This window comes from Typopeltis vanoorti, chromosome 1 (genome assembly GCF_054136105.1).
Source record: "Typopeltis vanoorti isolate ZY-2024b chromosome 1, IOZ_Tvanoo_1.0, whole genome shotgun sequence".
Classification (NCBI taxonomy): domain Eukaryota; kingdom Metazoa; phylum Arthropoda; class Arachnida; order Uropygi; family Thelyphonidae; genus Typopeltis; species Typopeltis vanoorti.
Window position 1 is genome coordinate 176683952 of NC_143549.1, and position 15577 is coordinate 176699528.

Sequence of the window (15577 nt, forward strand, 5' to 3'; positions counted from 1 at the left end):
TCCTGAATACATTTACTGAGATCGACTCATAACACATGATAGTAATGCAATCAGCAAACTCACCCTATAACATGGGAAATACCTGAATTTCAAATTCTTCATAACCATATCTTAACTCATCTTCCAGGGATGACCACCCAATATGAACTACATTTTATCTGTACCTATAAGATGCCTGACCAACATGTATGTCTCTACATCTTTTTACATCCATTTATTTCACAAACTTTGAAGATATTTCTTTAATTTGTCCTCTTATGCACAATTCCACAAACTAGAATATCATCTTGGTTATCCTCTGCAGGATCTTTTCAACTGTCTTTCCATCTCCACAACACCCAGGAAACCATACCCAAGCATAATAGTCCATGTGGACTTACCAAAGCCCTATAAAGTGGGAGAATAACTTTCTTATTCCTATAAGTTGGTATTCTCTCCAATACTGGTTATCCAATGTGATGATCTAGCTTCACTGATTACACACAGCAAATTTCCATTAATATAATACTCTATCTACTATGTCTTCAGTCCAAAATGCATAACCTTACATTTGAAAACACTGAATCTAACACTTCATTTGCCAACAGAGCCAGCTTGTTCAAATCAATCTACAGAGATTTCTATTAGCTATATTCCTTATCATCTTTCAACTTTGCATCATCAGCAAATAGCAATATTACCCTCTAGCTCTCAATCATCTCCAATATCATTAATAGATAAGTTAAATAATGACCCAAGTACAAAATCCTGAGATACCACAATGGTAGCCTTTTTTTTTATCTCTTATGGGAAGTTGCCATACAAACTTAAAGGTACAGGCAACTTCCCATGTGGAATTATCTCAAATGACTTGGCAAAATCCAGAAATATCATGTATATCCATTTTCTCTATCCAACACTGTTGTCATTTTTACAGAATGTGAGCAGACTAAAGAAGACCTATGTTTAACAAAACCACCATTTTGTTTCCAAAGAATGAATGCATGTCCTTACCAGCATCTTAATGACAATTACAGAGACAATGACTATTCTCACTAAATCTATATATATAATGGAATTATCTTACCCTCTTTCCACTTATCAGGAATCTTACTCATGCCAAGAGTTGGATTGAACAGCCCAGTTAGGGGATCTGCTAATTCACTTGCCCACTCCCATATCACTGGTGCAGATATCCAATCCAATTCCACTCCTGTATTCAAATCAAGTTCTTGCAAATGGCTTCAATACCTCTAACTTACCCATCTATATTCTTGTATTCCAGTTCCTCCTCCTCCTCTGCATCCAGAAAGTTAATGGATCCATCTGGAATGTATATTTTACTGAACAGCTCCTCATTATCCAACATTTTGTGGACAACGAGGAACTGTTTTATGGGATCAGTATACAGTGCTTCACTCATCGATGGCAAAAGTGAATAAAGAATACTGGAAACTTTATTGAAAAATGACTAAGAGCAATTGTTGAGAAGAAATTTTATTAATCAAATACTTGGTGAAAGAAAGATCCACCCAGGGATAATCCACAAACCATATAATCCCAACTAGGTTAATTGAAAGTGTGCTGTATATGTTTTTTTATATTATTTTTAGGTGCAATTTGAAAAAATTCAAAGCACTTGTAAGATTTGTTCTGTCCAACAATGTCTAAACTATTCTGGGACTATCTGGATGAAATTTATTCAAATTTAATGTGGATTTGGGGGGGGGGTTAAAATGGGTCAAGTCTTTCCAATTTTTTTTACCAATGAGTAATTTGCAGGGGCACAAAGGGAAAAATTGCCAAAATTATATACTACAATAAGTCTACTCTGATTTGGGGATTTAGAATGTACACCAGAAAATGTCCATATGGTTCAATTTTGGTTTCAATTAGAACACTTTTAATGAAATGATTTAAAGTGATACTAATTCTACACTAACTAGGTGAAAACAATGAAATCTGGTATTCAGAATTTCTCTAAAAATTTAGTCATTTTGATTCTGGTTTCAAATCACACCATTTGTAGTAGCAAAAGTTGACAATTATATTTATAAGAGCATATAGTCTCATACTTTAAAGTACTACCATCAAAAGCAATCTCTGACTGTCATAGACATGATAGAAAAATCAATGGAAATAATAGCAATTGGAAATTCAACTCTGAATAGTTTCAACCTGAGAAGATGATGTACACAAACAATTATAAGAGTTCATTATCACAATATTTTTGTATGGAGGACAGGCTTCAATGCAAAATAATTTTCATTGTTGGTTTAACAGTGCTAAGTGTAAATCTGATTGATTAAAATGAAAGTTTTTTATTCTCCTGTTAAAAATCCAGTTTTATTGGTGAATCTTTTTTTTTTGTTTGTTATACTTTATTAGTGTTTTTATTAATAAAATAATTCAAATCATAATAATTCTGCACATTTCAGTGTGCAGACAGCCTGTTAAACCATTTCAGGATAACTGTCATACACCGAATGGGGTTCGTGATATGTGAATTGAAATATCTGTAGCTTAATCAGTCTTAAATAATTTTCAACTATGTCTATGACTGAACTTAGTATTATAATGACGAATGCAGTTATCCCTTAATCAACATAAAATATTGATTGATTAAGCCAGATGTCTGAAAGGATAGAAAAATCATAACTCCGTGATTTTTAAAGAGGCAGTAATGGAAAAGAAGAAAACAAATTGAAGGTTTCTAGCAAGTAATCAGCCTGTGCTCTGAGAAAATACACCAAAAAATGTAAGAAAGCATGTCTAAAAGCAGTTAAACAAAAGTCATGGGAAGAGTTTAGCAAGAATATAGAAAATAAATATCAGAAAGACAAAATGTTCCAGAAGATATTGAAAACATATTTTCCATAGCTTTCAGAAGTAGAAAAAACATTTCAATAGAGATAGAAAAAGCCAAAAAAAAAAACTCAAATGTGGAAAGGTAGTTGGGGTAGATATTAGACCATAAATGTCCATACATGGAAGTATAAAAATTTCACAATGGCTGCACTGTATAATACAAAAGTCATGATCAGAAATTAAAATTCCAGATGATTAGAGTAGAGCTCTCATAATACCCATCTAAAGAAAGTAAATAAAAGTGAATGGGAGAATTACAGAGGAATTTCCTTGGTAAGTATTCCAATAAGATTTATGGGATAAATTTAAGAATACACAAGAAATATTGTGTAAAAGAAAATTAGAGAATAAGAAATCAGATTCAGGCAAAACACAGTCTATACTAGAATTGTAAGTCAGCAATTAGAACTGAAGGATGCATAAAGAGGATGGCTTGATATTAAATTAGGTATGAGACATGAGGACACATTATCACTACTGTTATGCATCATCTATATGGATCACACATTAAGAAGGAAAGTAGCATTAGGTCAAATATCAAAACTGGAGATACTCCATCAGCACTTTACTTTATGCAGATGATACTATGCTCTTAATAAATCCAATTCGAGTGTGTAGGAAAGCCAAACAAAATTTAAATAACTGCTGTAATAAATCTGGCATGAAAATTAGCAATGAAAAGATAAAGGCCATAAAAATAGGCAGAAATACTGAAAACATCAACTGCATCCTGAATGGAAAACACATAGAACATGAAAAAACATTTTTCAGCTATTTAGGCACAAATTTTAGGGAACAGATGACAAATTAAATATGGAAAGAGATAACAGAATTAGCCAAGTTGGTATGGTAGGGAGGCAACTAAATAAATTTATATGGAATAAGAAAATTAGTCAAAGCACTAAACTAGGTTCATACAAGACGATGTTCAAACCAATTTCAACTTATGGATCTGCAAGTTGGGTTAGGAATAAAAAATTTGATCAAAAAATAGAAACTACAGATATGAGAGAGTTCTGAGAAAAAATAGGAGAATGAACATGGCAGAAACATATTAAATATGGAAATATTAAGAAAGAACTTGACATTAACATTCCGGAATTATTGAGCAGAGCTTATCTTAGATGGTATAGGCACTTAAACAAAATGGAAAAGAAAAAGTTAACAAAACAGGAAAATAGTGGCAACAAACACTGTTTTTTACCATCCTGTTGATGGTACCAAACAGATTCATGGCATTGATATGGTGTGAAGTGACTTAGAAGACTGAGATACAAGATTTGACCATGCATATTGGACTACAATTCGATGGGGTGTTTAAGGGTCAAAGCTGTATAACTGAGAGGAGACCTCCATATAGCCTTTAAAGGAATGCGGAGAACCGACCAGGGTTCTGACCTAATGTCCAATCCTCACCTTCTCGTGGTGCAACCTGTTGGGTATCTACCTGGATACTGAACGAACGAGGATGGGCTGGCAATTTGGGATTTAGCCGACCAAATTGTATTCTTATTGGTTAAACTAAAATAAAAAAATGATGGTACAACATGACAAAATTTCATGCTGGCTGGGGCGTCGCCCGGTTAAACAAGGTCCCCCGTTGTTTTCGCCAGGGAACCAGGGCAAACAGCGAAAAGTCAGCTACTGGAAACATCACCAGAGTTAATGATCGGTACTATCAACGTAAGAAGCCTGAATGGCAAAGAAATGGAGCTAGCTGAGGAATTAGATAAGTACCAGATCGACATGATAGGGGTGACTGAAACAAAAAAAGACCAAAACTGGTGAGATCTTTCTGAGCAATAAATACAAAATGTTATATTCAGGCAATGACAATCAAGGAAAAGAAGGAGTAGCCATGTATTCAACACAAAATACGACGCTAATCTTCTTGAATGGCAGTCAGTCTCAAGTAGAGTAATGTGGGTAAATATGAGAATGGGGAACTGGACAATGAGACTTATTTGTGCCTATGGTCCCACAGAAGGTTCTATAAAGGTAGAAGTGAAGGAATTTTTTGAGGCTTTAGAAAAAGCAACTGACGCAATGAAAAATGAAAAGTTGGTCCTTGTTGGAGATCTATATAGCAGAGTAGGAAATGATTGTGAGACATACAAAAATATTTTGGGAAAATTTGGAGAAAAGAGCAAAGCTAATAATAATGGCAAATATCTGTTGGATTTCTGCTCAGGACATGGACTGGTTATTACTAACACCATGTTCCAACATAAAAATGTGCACAAATTCACATGGAGAGAAGAGGCTAGGAATAAGAAAAGTCTCATTGACTATGTTATTGTTGATAGTGATGTTTTCTCCCTGGTGCAGGACACCAGAGTGTACAGAGGATTTGAAATTGGAAGTGATCACTATTTAGTCTTGAGCAGGATAAAATTGAATTTCATATTGAAAAGAATGACATGTAAGAAAGTTTTCTGAGCAGTTCTCACATCTGAGAACTGCTCAAAAGTTGAGCAGCTCTCAGATGTGAACTGTAGACTAAAATACACAAAGATTATTGAAGAAAAAATGAAAGAGTTTGAGAACAGGAATCAAACCTTGGAGATTCAGTGGGAAACTCTGAAGAAAACATTGATTGATTCAGCCAGAGAGCCATGTGGTGAGGTTGTCTGCAAGGATAAAAAAATCAGAACTCCCTGGTGGACACAGGAAGTTAAAGAGGCAGTGAAGGAAAAGAAGCATATCAAACGTTTCTGTCAAATAAGTCAGATTGTGCTCTCAGAGAATATAGAGACAAATGCAAGAATGCTAAACACTGTGTAAAACTAGCTAAACAAAAGTCAGGGGAGGACTTTGGCAAGAATATAGAAAATAAATATCAAGAAGGCGGCAAAATATTCTGGAGGTTGTTGAAGAAGCTTAGGAATGGAGGAAAGAGTGCTGTAAAAGGAGTTAGAGATAAAGGTGACATGAAAACGGGAGAAAAAGATATCCTTGAAGTGTATGGAGTAATTACTTTGAAAAACTGCTAAATGAAACAAGCAGTGACTGATAGCACAGTGGTAAAAGACACTGACCAGGCATGCAGTCAGGAATACATATCCATACTTGAAGTAGAAAAAGCCATCAAAGGCTTGAAATGTGGAAAGGCATCAGGAGTAGATGATATTCGACCAGAAATGCTGAAGTATGGTGGTATAAAAGTCTTACAGTGGCTGCACTTCATAGTTCAGAAAGCCTGGACAGAGGGATGAATTCCCGATGATTGGAGTAGAATTCTCATAGTACCAATATATAAAAAGGGAAATAAAACTGAATGTGAGAATTACAGAGGTATTTCCCTACTGAGTGTTCCTGGCAAGATCTATGCAAGTATACTTGAGAAACGGTTGAGAAGAATTGTGGAAGAAAAGCTTGGTGAAGAACAAGCTGGATTCAGGCCAAATAGAGGCTGTCAGGATCAGATCTTCACTTTACGACAAATAGTCGAGAAAGCATGGGAATATAACAAAGATCTGTATTTAAGTTTTGTCGATTTGGAAAAGGCATATGACAAGGTGCCAAGAGAGAAGCTATTCAATACGCTGCAGTTATATTGTGTCAATGGGGCATTATATCAAGCAATACTTAGTCTTTATTTGAGTTGTAAGTCAGCAGTTAGAATTGATGGAAGTACAGGAAGATGGTTTAATGTTAAATCTGGTGTGAGACAAGGATGTACATTATCCCCTCTGTTATTCATTATCTATATGGATCACATTATGAAGGAAAGTGGTATTAAACATGATATCAAAATTGGAGATGTTAATGTCAGCTCTTTGCTTTATGCGGATGATGATGTTATACTTCTAAATAAATCCGCTACAAGTCCGCAAGATTCTCTGACTAAATTGAATAGCTGTTGTAATAGATATGGTATGAAGGTCAGCAATAAAAAGACAAAGACAATGAAAATAGGCTGAATCATTGAAAATGTCAACTGTGTTGTGAATGGAGAACCTGTGGAACAAGTAAAACATTTCAGCTATTTAGGCACGATTTTTACTGAAGATGGTAAATTAAATATAGAAATATATTACAGAATCAGCAAAGCTGGTATGGTGGGAAGTCAATTGAATAAATTCATATGGAATAAGAGAGAAAACACTAAATTAGCTGTATACAAGACAGTGTTCAAACCAGTTTTAACTTATGGATCTGAGAGCTGGGTCAGAAGGAAAACACTTGACCAAAGACTAGAGACCGCAGATATGACAGTCCTGAGAAAGATTATAGGCATGAACAGATGGCATCAATGGCAATATCATATTAAAAACGAAGATATTAGGAAAGAACTTGACATTGTCAGCATCCAGGAATGCATTAGCAGAGCTAATCTCAGGTGGTACGGTCACTTAAACAGAATGGGCGAGGAAAGATTAGCAAAGCAAGTGTTCTCTGCCAGGTTGGCAGCAAAACGACCCAGAGGAAGACAAAGATATAGGTGGATTGATGCGGTACAAAGTGCCTTAGACGATAGAAATATAAGATCTGATAATGTTGGAGTCTTGACAAGTAACAGACTGATTTGGAGGAAAATTGTAGATAGGAAGTTAGTAATGATGTAATTTTTTTTCATGTAGTACTATCATATCCTGTACACCCCTTGAGGGTACATGGCAGGAATTTGATGATGATGATCGATAACAGATTAATTTGGAGGACAGTTGTCAATAAGAAGTTAGTAATGATAAAAAGCATGATTGTGAAATGAATATCATCACCTATAACAAGATGATAGGGCTAAAAATACAGCCTCACTTACTCTCTTATACGGGAACAAAAAGGAGTTAGCTGATTTTTTTTTTTTTATAACAAAATGAATCAAAATCAATTCAGAAGAGTTATGCCATCACCTAAGGAAAATAAAAAACAGATACTCAATATTTATTTCTGAGTCAGACTTATACAAAATATGTTTACAACTCTAATGCTATTAAAAAAGAAGGCTCAAAATATTCAATGCATTTCACTATTGTCTTGGATAGTTAGTACAAAATAATTTTACAAATGTCAAACACAAATATGAAATTTGCTTATAATAACCTAATAACCAAGCAAAAATGAATTTAATACATACCCTAGAAAGCTTAAGGAAGCATTCATAACTCTGAATTGCAAGCTGAATAAAATAAATTAGCTGTTTTAATAATTTAAACTATATATATATAATGAGTATAAAATTAATATAAAAATATATACAATGAATATAAAAATTAGTATAAAAATAATGAAATTTTTATAAGATTTCATTAGATACATCACAACATTTCAATGATATGTATAATATTGAAATGAGAAATGTCCTGACCTTTAACAGGTTTGCACTGGGCAGTGTCTGCATGTGCATAAACTGACTGTTGGAAACAGCTTTAGTGTAATGTATGCTGCTTTCATGCCTGACATCACATTTTCCCAAAGCTTATACAGCACATTAGTTGTAACTTTTTTGGTAGAATTTTATTTGCATTTTTGGAATGTCTTAATGATATTGAAAATCTCAAATGAAATTCAAACTGATTTCAAGTTAGGTACACACACACACACGTGTGTATGTATGTATATCTTTATTGGCTTTAGAAAATTTGCTTTCATAAATTGTATGCTTTCTGAATTATAAGAAGCTGTCACACGTATTTTCTACAACTGAAAATTTGAAAAGAAAATGTTAGGACAAATGTATTTAATTAGATTTTGTTTAGTGCTGCAAAATAAATCTGTTTTGTTTGCATGCATGCAGCATAACATCTTTGGGAGAGGAGTGTTTTTCATTTTTCATTGCAAAGCCTGATGTGATATCGAGTGAATAGAGGTTGAAGAAATGGAGGTGCTTAAAGTATTGCAGAACCTCAATACGAATACAAATGTGGGATTAGATAGCATATTGGACCGTGTATTACAATAATGTGCAAGGGAATTATCAGTCCTCTGACTAAGATGTTTAATTTAAGCCTCAGTACTGAGAAGGTGCCAATGAGTGAAAGAGGGCAAAATAGTGCCACTGCATAAAGGAGGTTCCAAGATAAAAGTAAAATTATAGGCTGATCAACATCTTAAGAGTGGTGGTTAAAGTATTGGATTAATTGGTGAGACAGAATTCAGGACTGGGTGTATAGGAATAAAATACTCTATAAGGGAAAACATGGTTTTATGAAAAGTAGGTCTTGCCTAAGTAACTTGCTTACTTTTTATAATAAAGTGACAATTGAGTTGGATAAGGGAAATGGCTCAGTAATATTGCTAGACTTTGCAAAAGCATCTGACAAGATTCCACATAGTTATATAAATTGGAACAAATGGGGATGGATGTGAATCTGGTGATTTGGATTAGAGGGTGGCTGATGGACAGATATCAAGAGTGGTTTATGGAGGAGTTGAGTTCAAAAGAAGGCAGATGTCCAGTGATGTACCACAGGGTTCAGTACTTGGTCCTCTTTTGTTTAATTTGTACATCAATGATATAAGAAATGATTTAACAGGAAATATTCAGTTATTTGCTGATGATGCTAAACTAGGAAAAGCAATGGTAATGAAGTTGATAGAGATCCTGCAGGAAGACTTAGACTATGGGCAAAGATAAATGGCTGGCAGTTTAATGTGGACAAGAGTAAGTTGATGAACTTTGGGAAGATATCGCAAGCTGAACTATATTGATAGAACTTATCTTATTCATGTGGGGGGTTCCCCTCTTTCCTCAACCGTCCCTTAGGACTGCTTGAGGCCTCCTAATGAGGGATTAAGTATGTATTTTATGACTGTAAACCTGTGTGTGTTCATGGGCCAGTTTGCCTGTTCTGAGGGACAAAACACACGAGTTTCTGGGTCAGAAAACCCCTCTATCTTCATATGAGACCGGCTAACTCACCTTTAGCCAAAAGAGACCAGATAAAGGTTCCTCACATCATGGACAGAAATCAAACTCAAGTCTTTCTGACCAAAAGGCTTTGTCTATACCAACTGAGCTACAGAGGCTCAATTGATGGAACTGAACTACATGAAACCAATGAGACATGTAGATGATTATGGACAGTGAGTGAAGTTTAGGGGCATACTGCAAAGGTAACCAAAACAGCACATCAGATTATGTGGTTGTTGAAAAACACACTAACAAGCAGGGATACAGAGGTTGGAAGTTTATTTTTCACTTGGTTAGACTAATAAATTTAGTTTAATCCTTTATTCAAGTGTAAGCAAACAAAGTTTGTGCCTGAAAATATCTTCAGGACTGAGGTAAGGTGGTGCAACACCAGGCAACTCCGAGCAAAGGTGGACAAAGCTCTCATCACTCCTTGTCTCAGTATCTTCCATAATGCAAAGCACATCTCCTTGATGACCTGCCGACAAAAAGAGAAAAAATATAATTAGGTGATTAACTTAGGATTCAAGAAAGGATGGAATAATGAAAGGATGGTTAACTGAATTGTTCATTTGTTTACTGTTTCCAACATGTGAGAAAGCTGTGTGCAAACATCACATCTCTGGTGTTTATAATTTTGCTCACAGTTTTGATTCTTCTAGAGCAGTAGCTACCAAACTTTTTCCTTTTAAACTCATTTCTATAAATTGTACACCTTGTTTTTAAAATTTATTGTTCCATAACTAACGTTTTGCATTTTGTTTACTTTACTTGTTTTTCTGCCATTACTGATTATTTTTCATGTGCCCCCAGGAGTACGTGTACCACCAGTTGGGAACCGATGTTCTAGAGCAGTGGTCTCCAAACTTTTCACCATGAGGGCCACACTGGGTACTTCAGCACTGTTCAGCAGGCCGTATTAAAAAAAAAAAAAAAAAAAAAAAACTCTAGAACTAGATAAATGAGTTTTATTGAAAGCAGATAAAAACTGATTACAGAGTATGTGAGATTAAATTATCGTATATTAATGACAACGAACACTATCAGCAAATTATAATAAAACCATTAATGCGAATGATGTAAATGTGTTTGTGTTTTTAAAATCTTATTAAACTCAGGTTCAAATTTTGAAGTGCTAATTACAAGTAGCGATTTCAAATGTTCATCAGATAAATTTGTCCTGTATCTTGACTTGATATATTTCATTCGGGAAAAAGTTTGTTCGCAAAGATACGTTGTCCAAAAATAGAGATAAATTGACAAGCAAATTTGAAGAAATTTGCTTGTAAAATTCAAATTTTTTTTCTTCGTTAGTCCATTTTAACCGACCTTTTACAGTCAGAAAGACCATAACTTGGATTACAGTTACTTTTTGCTATTCAGGAATATATTTTGAACACAATTTTAATTAATGCATTTGAAATCTATCAACACCCCATGTTTTTTTTTTGCGGATTCTTATTGAAAAATTAGTACAATTGGCAGCTGGATAAAATCATATCGCGAGCCGCATCTGACTCGCAGGCTGTAGTTTGGAGACCCCTGTTCTAGAGGAAAGCAGCTTTTTCCAGAAAAGTGTGACAACATGAGGTAGAGAAAATATTGGAATGAGATCATGCCACAAAGTTAAATGTTTTCTTTGAAATAGTTGAAATTTTAAGATTAAAAACAGACTAACTTAGCTTTGTTAGTAAATCTCAATGATCACTTTAAAAAAATATTAAACTGTTGCATCTAAATATAATCCACTTATTAACTCCAATAATTATAATTATTGAAGTATCAAAATGGATAACGCTATTAATTAAACATGGCATTAAATCTGATATTCAAATAGGAGATATTAAGCTTAGTTCTTTATTCAATGCAGAGAATATTATACTCTTAACTAAGTTTACAATTAGCAGGATCTTTAACCAAATTAGATAATTGTTACAATTAATTTAGTATCAAAATTCCATATTTAAAAAATAAAACTGGAAAAACAACAGCATTCTCTGTAATGATACTGAATCTTACAAAAAGTTACACGTTTTAGTTATTTAGACAATTTTAGCAAAGATGGATAACTGAAGAAGTAAGGTATGGTGGGAAGCAATTTGAATAAATTTATATGGAACAAAAGAAATCTATACCGTTAAAATCCAAACAACATAAATGATAATGCTCAATCTTAACATATGGATCTAAGAGTTGGATCAGAAATAAAAGACCGGAAAATACAGATATGAGAGCAATCTCAAAAAATTATTTAACTTAGTGCATCAATGGCAGAACAGCATCAAAATAAAAACATTGGTAAAGAATATCACATTATTAATATACAAAAATGTGTGAGCATAGCTAATCTAATATAAATCATTTAAGCAGGAGAGAGAAAAGATTAGCAAAACAAGGGTTTGGAACAAAAATAAGGAACTGATCAAATCAGAGATCCTATCCTTCTTATCTGTCCTAGGACAGGTTGAGTATCCTCCTAGTGAGAGGTTACTGGTGTATTAAGGCACCTGGTTCACCACTCCTCTGCTGTATCCCCTAAGGGTGATATTCATGACTGTAATCCATGTATGTTCATAGGACCGCTTTGCCTGCTTGCAGGATGAAAAATCTCAGATAAACTGGGGGGGGGATCTTGCTGTCCATGCCCAAGACTGGCTAACTTGGTATGGCTAAGGAAGATCCTTAAGCTTCTTGCATTGTCGACGGGAATCGAACCTAGGAAACTTCTTCCCTAGGCATATGGTTGCGAAGCGCATAGCCACTAGGCTAACCGTGTGGACAACCTAATAAATACTGCATTAATTTGGAAAAAAGCTGATCATAAATTAATCATGCAATCTTAACAGTCCGATACTGAAACATCTTACTGATCCCGAGTGTTTTTAGCATACTGAAAATAACAGGTGGATGCATTCCAACCTTGTGAAGTGCTATTACAGCTACACAATTCTCATAATCTCCCCACTGCATGTTAACCCATACAGCTAACTCTAAACTGACAAAACACGCAGATGCTAGTTGTGCACAGTGTCACTAACAAAACTGGGATCATGCAATCTGGTGGACAGCATGGGGATGTGCAGAAATTGTAGCAGTATATAAGGCAAGACTGTATAGATATCTGTTTTCTTGGATGGATTAATTCAGCCAAGGGAATGCACAGATATCTGTTGGATTTCTGCTCAGGACATGGACTGGTTATTACTAACACCATGTTCCAACATAAAAATGTGCACAAATTCACATGGAGAGAAGAGGCTAGGAATAAGAAAAGTCTCATTGACTATGTTATTGTTGATAGTGATGTTTTCTCCCTGGTGCAGGACACTAGAGTGTACAGAGGATTTGAAATTGGAAGTGATCACTATTTAGTCTTGAGCAGGATAAAATTGAATTTCATATTGAAAAGAATAACATGTAAGAAAGTTTTAAAGCGAATAAAAGTTGAGCAGCTCTCAGATGTGAACTGTAGACTAAAATACAGAAAGATTATTGAAAAGAAAATGAAAGAGTTTGAGAACAGGAATCAAACCATGGAGATTCAGTGGCAAACTCTGAAGAACACATTGATCGATTCTGCCAGAGAGGCATGTGGTGAGGTTGTGTGCTAGGATAAAAAAATCAGAACTCCCTGGTGGACACAGGAAGTTAAAGAGGCAGTGAAGGAAAAGAAGAAAGCATATCAAAAGTTCATTGCAAATAAGTCAGCTTTTACTCTTACAGAATACAGAGACAAATGTAAGAAAGCTAAACAGTGTGTAAAACTAGCTAAACAAAAGTCGTGGGAAGACTTTGGCAAGAATATAGAAAATAAATATCAAGAAGGCAGCAAAATATTCTGGAGGTTGTTGAAGAAGCTTAGGAATGGAGGAAAGAGTGCTGTAAAAGGAGTTAGAGATGATAAAGGTGACATGAAAACAGGAGAAAAAGATATCCTTGAAGTATGGAGTAATTACTTTGAAAAACTGCTAAATGAAACAAGCAGTGATGACAGCACAGTGATAAAAAACACTGACCAGGCATGCAGGCAGAAATACATATCCATACTTGAAGTAGAAAAAGCCATCAAAGGCTTGAAATGTGGAAAGGCAGTAGGAGTAGATGATATTCGACCAGAAATGCTGAAGTATGGGGGTATAAAAGTCTTACAGTGGCTGCACTACATAGTTCAGAAAGCCTGGACTGAAGGACGAATTCCCGATGATTGGAGTAGAGCTCTCATAGTACCCATATATAAAAAGGGAAATCATCCGCATAAAGCTCTTTGCTTTATGCGGATGATGTTATACTTCTAAATAAATCCGCTACAAGTCTGCAAGATTCTCTGACCAAATTGAATAGCTGTTGCAATAGATATGGTATGAAGGTCAGCAATAAAAAGACAAAGACAATGAAAATAGGCAGAATCATTGAAAATGTCAACTGTGTTGTGAATGGAGAACCTGTTGAACAAGTAAAACATTTCAGCTACTTAGGCACAATTTTTACTGAAGATGGTAAATTAAATATAGAAATAGACAACAGAATCAGCAAAGCTGGTATTGTGGGAAGTCAATTGAATAAATTCATATGGAATAAGAGAGAAATTAATCGGAACACTAAATTAGCTGTATACAAGACAGTGTTCAAACCAGTTTTAACTTATGGATCTGAGAGCTGGGTCAGAAGTAAAACACTCGACCAAAGACTAGAGGCTGCAGATATGAGAGTCCTGAGAAAGATTAGAGGCGTGAACAGATGGCATCAATGGCAATATCATATTAAAAATGAGGATATTAGGAAAGAACTTGACATTATCAGCATCCAGGAATGCGTTAGCAGAGCTAATCTCAGGTGGTATGGTCACTTAAATAGAATGGGAGAGGAAAGATTAGCAAAACAAGTGTTCTCTGCCAGGTTGGCAGGAAAACGACCCAGAGGAAGACCAAGATATAGGTGGATTGATACGGTACAGAGTGCCTTAGACGATAGAAATATAAGATCTGATAATGTTGGAGTCTTGACAAGTAACAGACTGATTTGGAGGAAAATTGTAGATAGGAAGTTAGTAATGATGTAAATTTTTCATGTAGTACTGTCATATCCAGTACACCCCTTGAGGGTACATGGCAGGAATTTGATGATGATGATGAATGCACAGATTTTGATATGATTTTGGTCTTTCTTTTCAAATGTTTACACTATTTCATTCAATAATTCACATATCAGACAACTTTTAAATGTGAACTATGGGCTTAAATATTTGTAGATCTACATCTATAGTTAAAATTTAATGTCAGATGTTGATTCTTTTCGAAGTTTCCACTTTTTCAATGAGATAAACATTTTGATCCTGTCAAAATTAGATGGTAATCACCTACCATTTTTTCAAACTGCCTGTATCCTGGATCAATCTGGACATCACAATGAACATATTTTTCTTATTTTATATTATACATTCCCTCCACATGATTTAATGACATTTTTGTGTTGAAACTGCATTAATAGTAACTAACCTATGTCCTAGACAGAAATCTAAAAGGTCAACCATTATTATTAGCTCTGCCTTTTTTTCTATAAATTTTGTTCCACATCAGTATTACAACATTTATGTAAGTTTCTAAGAGTAATATGAAATAACCAAAAAAAAAAAAAAGTGAATATTTACCTCACGTGTGGGAACTATTATTAATGCCTGAACACCATGTGACCGCTGTATTTTGGGTCTAACTTCCTGCAATTTCTGCATTATAGGAATGGCATATGCTAGTGTCTTACCTAGATAAAATGTTTATTAGAGTCATTTTATATGATCAACATCTTATACTAATCAAAGCAAGTTGTATTTAAAATATTTAGTCTATTCTCACTAAAGCAAACTACACTATCTGATCA

The 15577-nt window shown here is 34.7% G+C and overlaps 1 protein-coding gene across 1 annotated transcript in view; it reads right to left on the reverse strand.

The window, feature by feature from the left end:
• LOC150110660 (ATP-dependent DNA helicase DDX31) overlaps positions 1 to 15577 on the reverse strand; it is a 123558-nt gene that overhangs the window by 70648 nt on the left and 37333 nt on the right. Inside the window, exons 5-6 of the mRNA XM_090400124.1 lie at positions 15351 to 15460; positions 7928 to 7969 (exon numbers count right to left, since the gene is read on the reverse strand). Coding sequence (XP_090256250.1) covers positions 7928 to 7969; positions 15351 to 15460 — 152 coding nt within the window. The remainder of the gene's footprint in view (positions 1 to 7927; positions 7970 to 15350; positions 15461 to 15577) is intronic.